General features: G+C 41.1%; 5 protein-coding genes across 5 annotated transcripts; all 5 read left to right on the forward strand. All coding sequences in view use genetic code 12, as the record gives it.

Moving 5' to 3' along the window:
- Positions 1–984: 984 nt before the first annotated feature.
- On the forward strand, positions 985–2,628 carry RJT20DRAFT_142965 (MFS transporter; the record flags this gene model as incomplete). Its single annotated transcript, XM_064918655.1, has 1 exon — positions 985–2,628. The coding sequence occupies one exon, from the start codon at positions 985–987 to the stop codon at positions 2,626–2,628; it is 1,644 nt and encodes a 547-aa protein (XP_064772839.1).
- A 1,783-nt stretch (positions 2,629–4,411) lies between these two features.
- On the forward strand, positions 4,412–6,065 carry RJT20DRAFT_122382 (hexose transporter). The gene has a single exon (XM_064915938.1). It carries the CDS (start codon positions 4,440–4,442, stop codon positions 6,054–6,056), a length of 1,617 nt encoding a protein of 538 aa, XP_064772840.1. The 5' UTR covers positions 4,412–4,439; the 3' UTR covers positions 6,057–6,065.
- An 804-nt stretch (positions 6,066–6,869) lies between these two features.
- Positions 6,870–9,578, forward strand: RJT20DRAFT_60825 (beta-glucosidase). Its single transcript, XM_064920961.1, has one exon. The coding sequence runs from the start codon at positions 6,954–6,956 to the stop codon at positions 9,465–9,467; it is 2,514 nt and encodes an 837-aa protein (XP_064772841.1). The 5' UTR covers positions 6,870–6,953; the 3' UTR covers positions 9,468–9,578.
- An 827-nt stretch (positions 9,579–10,405) lies between these two features.
- Positions 10,406–12,305, forward strand: RJT20DRAFT_60830 (cytochrome P450). The gene has a single exon (XM_064920962.1). It carries the CDS (start codon positions 10,514–10,516, stop codon positions 12,083–12,085), a length of 1,572 nt encoding a protein of 523 aa, XP_064772842.1. The 5' UTR covers positions 10,406–10,513; the 3' UTR covers positions 12,086–12,305.
- Positions 12,306–12,984: 679 nt separating this feature from the next.
- RJT20DRAFT_137097 (uncharacterized protein) lies at positions 12,985–14,225 on the forward strand (the record flags this gene model as incomplete). Its single annotated transcript, XM_064918544.1, has 2 exons — positions 12,985–12,994; positions 13,231–14,225. Coding segments are annotated over 2 exons (1,005 nt in total), but the record flags the coding sequence as incomplete, so codon positions are not given.
- Between the last annotated feature and the right edge of the window lie 4 nt (positions 14,226–14,229).

Below are 14,229 nucleotides of genomic sequence, written 5' to 3' on the forward strand. Positions count from 1 at the left end.
TATTCTGTTCGTTGTATTGCTAGTTAATGTTCACTAGTTTGACTTTTACAAGTTTAATTCTTATGTATTATTTCTTCTTCCTTTTTCTTTTAGTTTCGATTTTGGTCTCGATAGACTCAATTTGAATATACCACTCGTACCACAATAACAATGTAGGTTGAAAAAAACTTTTTGAGCATGGAAGAAATTCTCGCTTACCTATCTATTAAACTTCAATAAAATCCATAATTTCTAATTCTGGGCTTCATGCTGGTTTCTTTTTTTCCCGCAGAGGAAATGATTCCCTTGGTAAACAGTTTTGACTTCTTCTCAATAATGCCAACATGAATGGCGAATGCGCAGAAGACTTCCTGTACCAGTTGCTATCTTATCATGGTTGTTATTATGATAATATGCACCCTCCACGGTGACAACATTTCTTGTGTCAGAGAAACGTAGAGAAGAATCGATGAGGAAAGAAGAGCCAAACGCGGGTGGCACCAACTTGCGGTTTGCCAATCGATAATAATCCTGTCCATGTCCGTGTTAGGAAAGCGCTACAATACAATGATTACGAATCTTGACTCACCTTCTCATATATGTAATCTTCTCTTGGATGAATCATCTACGGCAGTAAGCACTTGGTAGTAGGTAACCCTTAAAACCGTTATATCTAAGCCGTCTAATGCAGGACTGTGGCCCACATATCTCCATTAGTCAGTAAGGCTGAGAAACAAATAGTCCTTTTAGATCACACATCTTCCCCATGCGGAAAGTCCGAAAATTTCTTTTGAGGGTACAATTCCTCTTTGGCTGCCAATCAACAGCCGTTACACAAAAATTCAAGATATCAAGCCGTTCGATCACTAATGACCCGTTTGATCCAAATAGTTTAAAAGGAAACACATTGGCTTTGCTAGAAGTGAAATTTTGATTGAATCAGCGAAATACAAGAGGATAGCTTGCCTAATATCCATACCTGAAATTTACCCCAGTACAAGTAATATGTACAGATTTATGAGAGATAGTTTCTTCGGAAACATTGTCTACCACATTTCGCAGCACAAATATTTTTCGCACAAAGAAGAAGCTGCAGATTATATCGTTCCAGAAGAATACACAAACGAGCTCTTGCAAAAGGACTTCCAGAAGGAAGAAATGGATGCGGCCAGCCTGATCGCTTCGTCCAATTATTCCAATGGATCAGAGAAAACCGTCGCTATCCAGCACCAAGTAATAGTCCATTGGGATGGTGATGATGATCCTGAAAATCCACTTAATTGGCCCATTTATCAAAAAGCATTTTTCATTTTGGAGATTGTTTTTTTGACGGTATCAGTTTATATGGGTTCTGCAATGTACACACCTGGTATTCCACAAATCATGGAAGAGTTTCATATTGGGCAAGTTGCCGCCACCTTGCCCTTAAGTTTGTTCGTTATTGGATATGGACTAGGACCAATGGTATTTTCCCCAATGTCTGAGAATGCTGCCGTAGGAAGAACCTCCATTTACATCGTGACTTTGTTCATTTTCTTTATATTGCAGATTCCCACTGCTTTGTCGAAAGATATCGTGTCTCTTTCCATCCTAAGATTCCTTGGTGGTATCTTTGCATCACCTTGCTTAGCCACAGGTGGAGCTTCGGTGTCTGAAATATTGTCTATTCCTTATGGACCTGTTGGCTTAGCATCTTGGGCTATTGCAGGATTCTCTGGACCTCTGTTGGGGCCATTTATTGGCTCTATATTGGTTGTCAAGGGTGATTGGAGATGGACATTCTGGTTTCAGTGCATCATTACAGGATCCAGCCTTTTGGTATTAACCTTCTGGTTACCGGAGTCCTATGGTAAAACATTGCTTTATAGAAAAGCAAAAAGATTGAGAGCAATTACTGGCAACAGTAACATAAAGAGCGAAGGGGAAATCGAAAACAGCAAGCTCACTTTCACTGAGTTGGCAGTTGAAACTTTGTGGAGGCCCATCGAGATGTCTATTCTTGATCCTGTTGTTCTTTTGATTCATATATACATCTCCATGGTCTATTCTATCAACTATCTTTGGTTTGAAGCATTTCCTATCGTCTTCCTAGAGACCAAAAACTTCACCTTAATTGAAATGGGAACTACCTACATTGCCATTGTGATTGGTGCAATCATTGCTGTGGTTTTCTACATTCCTGTTGTATACCGGGTCTTCACAAGAAGGCTACTCAACAACGAGCCAGTAGTACCAGAAGTGTTTATCCCAATTGCCATCGTTGGAAGTATTGCAATGCCCGTTGGTGTATTTATTTTTGGATGGACATCGGCCAAAGATATCCACTGGATTGGCCCTGTCATCGGAGCAGTATTATTTGCGAGCGGTGCGTTTATAATATTCCAGACATTGTTCAACTACTTGGGAATGTCTTTTCAAAAATACTTGGCCTCAGCCTTCGCAGGAAACGACTTATTCCGTTCGGTAATTGCTGGAGTGTTTCCTTTATTTGGAAAGTCCTTATTCAATAACTTGAAAACAGATAGATTTCCGGTTGGTTGGGGCTCTACTGTATTAGGTTTCATTACCGTTGGAATGATTGGAATTCCCGTATTCTTCTACTTGAATGGACCAAAATTGAGAGCAAGTTCCAAATATTCCTCCCTTTAAACGTTACATAGAATATCAAAGTTATAGATGCAATAGATAGATAAATTAATAAACTATTACAAAAAATTGCTTAACGATATTATCAAGGAGGATGCAGTTGCTACGGAAAATTTACTGAAAATAAGTAATTGCCTTCTCTACTGTCATCTATCGTGGCCTGCGTGAATTTGTCATGCATAGTTAGTCCGGCTCAAATACCCCGCAAAGCTACATGCTTAAGCTGCAACCCCCACGAAAACATAGGAGTCTCTTGCGTCATTCTTATTGAGGAAATGTATCCAGGTATAGGAACAAAGCTACACAAGCGCTTAAAATGGAATACTGGAAGGAGAGAAGTGCGTAAAGGACTGAGAGTCCACACCACTACTACGCAATTTGGTACCCCCACCCCTTTGGAATTCCACGATTTATTTTCTGCTGCATATTTTTTGACTATTTACGAAATTGATCCGAAATGTGGGTTGAAAATAAATTATTTTCTTGACTAATGAATGAAAGTGAAAATGTAACATGAATACTACATCAATCTTGAAGCCAAACGCAATCATTTTGCAACCGAAACTAAAGCCCGAAATACCACCATGTGTGGAGCGCATAAATTTGGGTATCACGAAACAAGGCTGTCTGACGTATGTCTATTGTTTACGCTTCGAGCTTCTTCAGCAATATTTGTATTATAAGGCTCTTAGAACATACGGCAGTCACAAATTCTCTCAATAGCCAAGGAGTCATCCAATGGGCAGGGCAGCCCTTAACCACCAACTTTCGGATAAACCCGATTTTGATGGATGTCCGTCACTCTTGCAGAAAATGCCCCACATATTCCTTGGATTCTTTCACTTCCGCAGAACCCCACATCTACTTTTCGTTCCGAAACACATTGTTATGAACGAGGACCTAAATGTCAAAAGAGTTTTTCCATATTATGGGCTATCATCATTATCTTCTTTAGCCCAAATCTCAATGTGAAAATGTGCTTATAACAATATTGATTTTGACAATTGCTGCTCCAATCGATTACTTCTCTGTTGACCTTGACAAGTCACGGAGAATTCCATTTGTTTGGCAGCATAGTACCTACCATTCCTTACCCCTCAATTTCAAAGACCCCACTTTTCTCAATTTACACCCGTATTTAATTATCATATGTTGGGAGGTCCCAAAGAGGAACCTTAACCTCTTCTAAGACACCATACGATGAGATCAAACAAATATCGAGTATCAGCGGAGGACTTACGTTGAAACGGAACTTTAACCACAGCATAATGCGAGCTTGGTAAGTAATAGCATAGGACTGCAGATGATAGTCGTCATTTACGCATATACCGCATGATGTGCTTGTAAGCCTGGGTTGAATTGCGGAGAGAAATGGCTTATATTATTGCAAACATATTTTATCGGATTAAGTGACTCCTGTCTAAGTTTTTCCAATATTTTTAAAGCATCATAATTTTTAAGGTGACTTCTGTGAATATTTTTGAACAGAAGATAATCCTTTTCCCCATCACCACGGACCGCCACATAGAAGGATTGTTTGTGTTCCTAGCTCATATGTTAATCTGTGCAGCTTATGGAGGTTCATCCGTGATTATGATTGTTCTAGTGGGGGGAGATTATTGACTCTCGCAGAAGGAATACGAGCATACATCGACATTATCTACTCCACAAATGTATCTTAGGTTAGTAAAGATCAGCATTGAAAATATCATAAACAGAATGTGTATAAATGGGGATAGTTATCCTTCTTGACAGCTACTGAAAACTCTTTAGAACAGAACTCATACTTACATTTATTCAAACCTCAACTCTAAATGTCAGAATCTAAAGATAAAAACGCAAACATCGTTCACGATGTACAATCTATTTCGGACCATGCAAACAGCACTGATGCTTTTGATTTAGGTAAGGAAATTGACCAATACATCTATCACGACAAAAGCTGGTGGAATTATAGCCACTTCCTTAAATTGCACTGGTTTATCTTTGTTCTTACTCTTAGTTCAACTAATAATGGTTACGATGGTTCTATGTTGAATGGTTTGCAGTCGCTTTCATCTTGGCAGGATGCTATGGGCCACCCAACCACTTATGTTTTGGGTGCCTTGGCTAATGGTACTATCTTCGGAGGAGTTCTTTGTATTCCCGTTGCTGCATGGATTTCTGATAGATGGGGAAGAAAGTTCGCTATTGCCCTTGGTTCTACTATCACGGTTATTGGTGCTGTATTACAAGGTGCTTCTACAGATTACGCTTTTTTCTTTGTTTCAAGAGTTATTATTGGTTTTGGTTTTGGTATTACTTCACTTTCATCTCCAATTTTAATTGCAGAAATTGCATTCCCAACCTATAGACCAACAAGTACTGCTATCTACAATGTGTGCTGGTATTTAGGAGCCACTATTGCTGCATGGGTTACATACGGAACCAGACTTATCACTACCAGTTACTCATGGAGAGTGCCTTCATACTTGCAGGGACTTATTCCATTATTCCAAGTCTTGGTAATTTGGTGGGTTCCTGAATCGCCTAGATACTTAGTATCTAGAGGAAGAATTGAGGATGCCAAAAAGTTCTTATTTAAACACCACACGGGAAATGATACGAGTGAACGTGCCAGCAAGTTAGTTGAGTTTGAGCTCCTTGAAATTGAACAAGCTTTAGAATTAGAGAAGTTAAACTCTCAATCGAAGTACACCGACTTTATCACTATAAAGTCGTTCAGAAAAAGATTGTTCTTGCTTATGTTCACTGCCGCTATGACGCAATTGTCTGGAAATGGTTTGGTCTCGTACTACTTGAATTTGGTTTTGAACTCGATTGGTATTACCGAAGAGAAGAAGCAGTTGCAAATCAATGGTTGTTTAATGATTTATAACCTTGTCATTTCTGCTGTTATCGCGTTCACCTGTTATTTGTTCAGAAGAAGAACATTGTTTTTGGTGTCCATTGTTTGTATGCTTATTTCATACATTCTTTGGACAATCCTTTCAGCAATTAACCAACAAAGAGGATTTCCAGAATCTTTGGGTCAAGGTGTTTTGGCCATGATTTTCATATACTACCTTTCTTATAATACTGGTCTTAATGGTTTACCTTACTTGTATGTTACCGAAATCTTGCCATACACTCATAGAGCCAAGGGTCTCAACATCTACGGTTTCACCATCAACGTGACCCTTATTTACAACGGTTTTGTTAATCCAATTGCTATGGCTAACATTGAGTGGAAGTACTACATTGTCTATTGTTGTTTCTTGGCAGTTGAGTTGGTTACTGTCTACTTCACTTTTGTTGAAACCTATGGCTACACATTGGAGGAAGTTGCTGAAGTTTTTGGTGATGAATCTGTCCACAAGCACTTTAACCAGCAAAGCTATGAAAAGCCATCTTTGGAGCACGTTGAATATGAGAAGGACACCAGTGTCTGATAGTCTTTCAACTCCTTTTATTTTAGTTCTCACTAGTTAAGTATAAACTCTGGAAGTATAAAATACATGATCTAATAGGATCGAATACAATCATAATCAGCTTATGTACAAATCAATTCAGGAGCCAATTGTCATCCGTTACATTCTGGAGAAATAAATGTAACATTGGCCCCTTCTGTGCCGTAAATGACCAAATGGTAGTTATACTAGAACACGCCCTGCTTTTGCAACCTACTACACTCCACCAATTCTTGAGCGTATGCATAAACCCCAAAGTTATTACGCATAAAAATAAACTTAGTGTCCATAACTGAAAATAGCAACTTTTCCGGAGTGGGCAGACCAGCTAAACTCAGCCCTGGTGATGATTTCTTGTCCAAGGCCGAGCCGGAGTAATTCATCAAAGGCAAAGATTCCTTCCCCTAGCTCCTCCTCCATTGATTGGGGCCTCACAACACTCACTTCAGCATGGTTGATCTACAGTTTTATTTCGACAGTGTCGACCGTTTGATCTCTCTCCCTGACCTGCCAGGTACCCCCAACTTGAGCAATACCTTTGTGGATACGGCACAAATCCCCACTTTCCACCCCTATTGTTTTTCACCTCAAGAATTCGGGTTATGTGCGCAGATCCTTTATTCAATACCCAGGAATAATCCCTATTCTACCATATTTTCCAGTAGCTCCACTTACCCCACAGGAAAAACTCAAGTTCTGGTAAGAGTTTAGGCGAAACTTCCATTTTGAGAACGCATTCGGGACGAATGCCATGTACAGAAGTTGGTCCGGACATGGATGTGATATGCCGGGATGATCAAACAAGTATATATATCTGCTCCAATCCAATGTCTATGGAATTTGATGGCATCACAACACAGTTCTAGCATCACATAAGCAATGACGGTAACAGAATTTGACATTGAACAGAAGTTGGGAGAATTGACCTTGGAGGAGAAGGTAGGCTTACTCGCCGGAATCGATTTCTGGCACACATATGGAGTTAAGAGATTAGACATTCCAAGTCTCAGATTTAGTGATGGTCCTAATGGTTTGAGAGGTACCAAGTTCTTCAACAGTCACCCTTCCGCTTGCTTTCCTTGTGGTACTGGATTAGCAGCTACTTTCGACAAGGACTTGTTGTACGAGGCTGGTAGGTTGATGGGAGTTGAAGCTAAAGCCAAGGGAGTCCATGTAATCCTTGGACCAACTATGAATATCCAAAGAGGACCATTAGGAGGTCGTGGATTCGAATCATTTAGTGAGGATCCATACTTGACAGGTCAAGCCGCTATTTCAATTGTAAAGGGTATTCAAGACGAAGGTATTGCTGCTACAGTCAAGCATTTTGTTGGCAATGATTTAGAAGACGAGCGTAACGCTAGTAACTGTATCGTCTCAGAGAGAGCATTGAGAGAGATCTATTTAGAACCATTCAGACTCGCTGTAAAGTATGCAAACCCTGCAGCTTTCATGACGGGTTACAACAAAGTGAATGGAGAACATGTTTCGCAATCACTGAAGATCATTCAAGACATTCTCAAGGGCGAATGGAAGTGGGATGGTACCATCATGTCCGACTGGTTCGGAACTTACACTACCGGTAAGGCAATTGAGAATGGATTAGACATCGAGATGCCGGGTCCACCAAAATTCAGAAAATACAACGTGTTGCAACATATGGTCGCAACTAGAGAGTTACACATCAAGCATATCGACGATAGAGTAAGAAACGTGCTTAAACTTGTCAAATATGCACTTGCCACGGGTATTCCAGAGAATGCACCAGAGGGAAGCGCAAATAACACTGCAACTACTAGCGCTCAGTTGAGGAAGATCGCTCAGGATTCCATTGTTTTACTTAAAAATGAAGACAATGTGTTGCCATTGAAGAAGGACGAGACAGTAGCCGTGATTGGACCAAATGCTAAATATGCAGCTTACTGTGGTGGTGGCTCGGCTTCCCTTCGTGCTTACTACACTACTACTCCATATGACTCAATTTCAGAGAAATTGGGAGAGAAGGAGACGCCTTACACAGTTGGTGCTCATGGTTATAGATTGTTACCAGGCTTGGCCGAGAACTTGATAAACCCTGTTACTGGAAAGAAAGGATACAAAGCTAAATTCTTCAAGGAGCCTAGGGGAACTTCAAAGAGAACCCAGATCGATGAGTATGATTTAGATCTCTCCAATGTTATGCTCTTTGATTATGTTAACAAGCAAGCACCAGACTTCCTTTTCTACATTGATTTCGAAGGAAACTTTACTCCTGAAGAGACTGGAGACTATGAGTTTGGTGTTGCAGTATTCGGAACAGCCTTATTATATGTTGACGACAAGTTGGTTGTGGACAACAAGACGGTGCAACAAAGAGGAAACACCTTCTTCAATTCTGGTTCAAGAGAAGAAAGGGGTGTTATTCATCTTGAGAAAGGTAAAACGTACAATGTCAGAATTGAATTCAGTTCTGGACGTACATTTGCTTTTGCCGAAGGCGAAGGATTTGGTGGAGGAGGTGTTATTTTGGGTGTGGTCAAAGTTAGTGACCCAGAAGAAGACATCAAGAAGGCAGTGGAGTTGGCAAAAAGTGTCGATAAAGTTGTTTTAAACATTGGCTTGAATGGTGAATGGGAATCGGAAGGTTTTGACCGTCCAGACATGAAGTTAGTGGGTTACCAAGATAAGTTAGTGGAAGCCGTATTAGCTGCAAATCCAAACACTGTAGTAGTCAACCAGTCCGGTACACCAGTTGAAATGCCTTGGTTGCATAAGGCCAAAGCCTTGGTCCAAGCTTGGTATGGAGGTAATGAAGCAGGAAATGCAATTGCAGATGTCTTGTTTGGAGACGTCAACCCAAGTGGTAAATTGTCTTTGTCATTCCCTTTTAAAAATGTGGATAACCCTGCTTACTTGAACTTTTCTACCGAGAGAGGAAGAGTGTTATACGGAGAAGATATCTTTGTAGGATACAGATACTACGAAAAGTTGGGTAAAGATGTTGCATTCCCATTTGGATTTGGCTTGAGTTACAGTAAATTTGACATCACCGACTTGAAGGTCTCTGTTGACGAGGACAATGATCGTCTTGAAGTCACTGTTGATGTTCAAAACGTAGGTGAATTAGACGGAGCTGAGGTCGTTCAATTCTACATTTCCAAGGATGATTCAGATGTGATCAGACCTGTCAAGGAATTGAAAGGATTCGAGAAGGTACATTTACAGGCTGGTGCACTGACTTCTGTCAAGTCGAATTTATCGTTGAAAGAGTCCGTCTCATTCTATGATGAATACCAGGACCAGTGGTCACTTCAAGCAGGAAATTACAAGGTCTTAGCCGGAAACAGTAGTGCTTCCATTAGCGAAGTTGCAGAATTTACTGTAACTGAATCGCAGTTCTGGTCAGGAATGTAAATGTTCTAAAGAGTAAGGCCACTCGAAACAGGAAGTGGATTAATCTCCTTGATGTTGTTAAGTAGTCAAATTAGACTTAGAATATATATGCTGAATGTATACATGAGAACTATAATAGGATTTGACCAGAGATTGAAGGAAGATGTGACTCATTCATTGAATGGGGCCAACTTTGCTACGTTATCTAGTGAAGAAGTTGATCTGAACTCTATTATAAGGTTTTTTATTTTCTCCCGCCGAATCAGACTTCAGATCTCCTCTACCATGGAGCTAGTCGGTTACAATACATCAAACAAACCCATTTACTCCGACCAGTCCAGTTTGCAACATGCGTAGATTTCCGATAATTCAGTCTTCACAGAATACACAGAATGGAGAACATAGCGCTGAAACCCATTGCAAATATTTCCATACTAAAACCCTCCCCTCTTATTTTCTTTGAAACTTCTCAACCCTTCAGGATACCTAAACTACATTCACAGCCTTGTAAATCACATTCAGACAAGTGGTTGCTATAAGTGTTTCCGTATCCTGCATGACAAAGTCGGATTTGGCTCCCGAGATGTGGGGTTCGAGCCATTGGTAGACTTTTGTTTGAAGTTTCAGGAGTCTTTTAAAACATGTGTATTTGCATTGACGAGTAAGAATACTACCAATGATTTTCTTGCACCGGTGGCTCTTCAGAGGCGCTTGAAAAGATAATTATGTATATATTGGTTGTATATTTGGTGACTTTCATGAACAAAACAAGATCAAGCATGTTAAGGCGAGCCGACTTTCAATTGAGCACAAAACCAGTCTTACAAGAAAGAAACACAAAGTATACTAATGAGACCTATATACAGGGATTATCCATCCATTGTCTGCTATTATCGATGATCTTTTTCATCCCTGCATTCCTACCCCACAAAAGGTATCTCCGGTCAGAAGAGTGCTCAGATGATATAAATGAGTGATGCTACCTCCTTCAACGGAATCAAACTGCTGCCTTGAGGCTGAGATAGTTTCTGACTGGCTTGGATAAGTGAAAAAAAAGGATAAGAGAGATGACACATCGATTAATAAACACATTGGTCCCTTATTTGAGTTCCTGGCACGTTCTACTTGGAGGGGTAATAATTGTCTACTTATTATCCTCATGGGTGACCAAAAAGATACTAGTCAGAAGGTTTGGAGCAGAACCATGCTCCAATACCATTGACGATGGGCTGTTTGGATTAAGAAGTTGTAGGGATTTGATTGTTGCCAAGAACAAGGGCACATTGATGGATTTGGTCCAGAATAGATTTTACGAGTCAAAACACCCCCAAAATCCCACTTGTACATTTATGGTTATGGGCAATCAGGTTATAGCTACGAAGGACCCCGAAAACATCAAAGCAGTCTTGGCAACTCAATTCAATGACTTTGCGCTTGGTGATAGACATGCCCAATTCAAACCCTTGTTGGGTGATGGTATCTTTACCTTAGATGGAGAGGGTTGGAAGCATTCGAGAACAATGCTAAGGCCACAATTTTCAAGAGAGCAGATTGCTCATGTCGAGGCCCTAGAGCCACATATACAGATATTGGCTCAGCATGTCAGGAAGAACAAAGGGCAAGAGTTTGATATTCAGGAATTGTTCTATAGGTTTACCGTTGACTCTGCCACTGAATACTTATTTGGTCAATCGGTGCAAAGTTTATGTGACTCTTCGATTGGAATGGACCAAGAAGCAGTTGAATTTGATGGAAAAAAGGACTTTGCAGAAGCATTCAACACTGCCCAAGCGTACCTTGCAACTAGATCCATTTTCCAGAAACTATACTTCCTTGTAAATAACACAGAATTTCGTGAGTGTACCAAAGCAGTACACAGATTTGCAGATCACTATGTTCAGCTTGCATTGGAGGCAACTCCCGAAGAAATGGAGAAGCACTCTGGATATGTTTTCCTTTATGAACTATCAAAGCAAACTCGTGATCCCATTGTATTGAGGGACCAACTATTGAATATCTTAGTGGCTGGCAGAGATACTACTGCAGGCTTGCTTTCATTCACGTTCATGGAATTGGCAAGAAACCAGAATATTTGGGACAAACTCAAAGCAGAGATCTATTCAATGTTTGGACATGGTGAGAATTCAGATATCGGTTCCATAACATTTGAATCCTTGAAGAAATGCGAATATTTGAAGGCTATTCTAAACGAATCCCTAAGAATGTATCCATCAGTGCCACAAAACTTCAGAGTAGCTCAGAAAAATACAACTTTGCCAAGAGGCGGCGGAAAGGATGGCATGTCACCAATTTTGGTGAGGAAAGGACAAAGTCTATTCTATGCTGTTTATGCAACACATCGAAGTCAAGAAATTTATGGTCCTGACGCAGAAATTTATAGACCTGAAAGGTGGTTTGAGCCCTCTACAAAAAAATTGGGATGGGCTTTCTTGCCATTCAATGGCGGTCCAAGAATTTGCTTGGGACAGCAATTTGCTTTGACTGAGGCTTCATACGTTATAACAAGACTTGTTCAGTTGTTCCCAAACATAGGCAGTGGTAATGTTGAATATCCCCCAAAAATGATAACTGAATTGACAATGAGTGTTCAAGGTGGTGTATCGATTTCTTTGTCCTAAGAGGATAAGATGTCCTATAGATGTGTTGAAGAATAGTAGACAGTATTCAAATGAAACATGAAGTGTTGACATGACGTTTATATATGCAAATACCTAGTTATTAACTCGGCGATTAACCCATGGTGTCTCCTATAGCGCCTCGTGGTTCTTTCCTAGAAAAACTCATTGTAAGACTGACCCCACAAAGTAGTACCTTTATTGGATTATATGAAATTTCATTTACGAGGCAGCCCTACAAAATGTTCGATATAACGCCAAAATATCTTAGCCTTCTTACTTGCTTTGTCGAATTATTCCGAGTATTCGAACTTTTTGTGGGGTTATTTTCTTAGACGCACTATAAGCGAGGGGAACGGCTTGGCGTACGGCGGGGTGAGGGACAGAAAGAGAATTATAGTTGCAAAATATAACGGGAAGGTGGTAAAAGTACGAGAACTGCATGATTTGGTGTAGAGCCTTCACATATCCAGCATTCATCGATGCAAGAACGAATTGGAGGGCTTATGCATTATTAACTGGTGGAGTAATGGGAGCGTGGGGAGTTGCTCCAATACATCTTTTAGAATTAGTTAATGCATCTCATAGGGCATTCCTATCTGGAATAGTACATCAGTTAGGTAACCTTGCTTCTTCCGCCGCGAGTACCATAGAGGCAAAGTTAGGCGAGAAATTTCCAATTGAAGGAGCTCCTCCAGGCACTTACAATTATGGAAAAGTTATGTGTATTTTCTGTGGTGCAGTGGCTTCTATGATTGTCTTCTCTTCTTCGGGCCGGAGAGATTCCACAAAAATCTAACGATTCACCTTCCAAGAGAGCATAAAGTTGAAGAAGACAGCAGTGACATACTGCTGAATGATAAAAGAGAATCTAATCTAAATCTGAGATAATTATATATGCTATGTCTACATGTGCGATCTTCTCTTTTTGTTAATGATTTATAATGTATTGTGTTCAACTTTTATGGAAATAGAAATTTATAATTTTGCAGCCAAACCTTTCAAAATAGTACTTTTTTGGTTTAAACTCTGTTATATACTTATTCTAATTGTGCTTTAAACGAGTAATAGACCTACATTACCGTTAAGAAGCCAAGGCCATTTATACTCACAACATACATGATTTCTCGTACTATGGGCTAATTTAGTTTTACCTCATTTCATTCTGCTTTACATTCTCCTTTCCGACAATGCTGCGGTACGGGTCTTCTACGACAATGCTGCGGTACGGGTCTTCTACGACAATGCTGCGGTACGGGTCTTCTACGACAATGCTGCGGTACGGGTCTTCTACGACAATGCTGCGGTACGGGTCTTCTACGACAATGCTGCGGTACGGGTCTTCTACGACAATGCTGCGGTACGGGTCTTCTACGACAATGCTGCGGTACGGGTCTTCTACGACAATGCTGCGGTACGGGTCTTCTACGACAATGCTGCGGTACGGGTCTTCTACGACAATGCTGCGGTACGGGTCTTCTACGACAATGCTGCGGTACGGGTCTTCTACGACAATGCTGCGGTACGGGTCTTCTACGACAATGCTGCGGTACGGGTCTTCTACGACAATGCTGCGGTACGGGTCTTCTACGACAATGCTGCGGTACGGGTCTTCTACGACAATGCTGCGGTACGGGTCTTCTACGACAATGCTGCGGTACGGGTCTTCTACGACAATGCTGCGGTACGGGTCTTCTACGACAATGCTGCGGTACGGGTCTTCTACGACAATGCTGCGGTACGGGTCTTCTACGACAATGCTGCGGTACGGGTCTTCTACGACAATGCTGCGGTACGGGTCTTCTACGACAATGCTGCGGTACGGGTCTTCTACGACAATGCTGCGGTACGGGTCTTCTACGACAATGCTGCGGTACGGGTCTTCTACGACAATGCTGCGGTACGGGTCTTCTACGACAATGCTGCGGTACGGGTCTTCTACGACAATGCTGCGGTACGGGTCTTCTACGACAATGCTGCGGTACGGGTCTTCTACGACAATGCTGCGGTACGGGTCTTCTACGACAATGCTGCGGTACGGGTCTTCTACGACAATGCTGCGGTACGGGTCTTCTACGACAATGCTGCGGTACGGGTCTTCTACGACAATGCTGCGGTACGGGTCTTCTACGACAATGCTGCGGTAC

The sequence above is a fragment of the Scheffersomyces xylosifermentans genome, assembly GCF_036884685.1.
Source record: "Scheffersomyces xylosifermentans strain CBS 12540 chromosome Unknown RJT20scaffold_7, whole genome shotgun sequence".
Classification (NCBI taxonomy): domain Eukaryota; kingdom Fungi; phylum Ascomycota; class Pichiomycetes; order Serinales; family Debaryomycetaceae; genus Scheffersomyces; species Scheffersomyces xylosifermentans.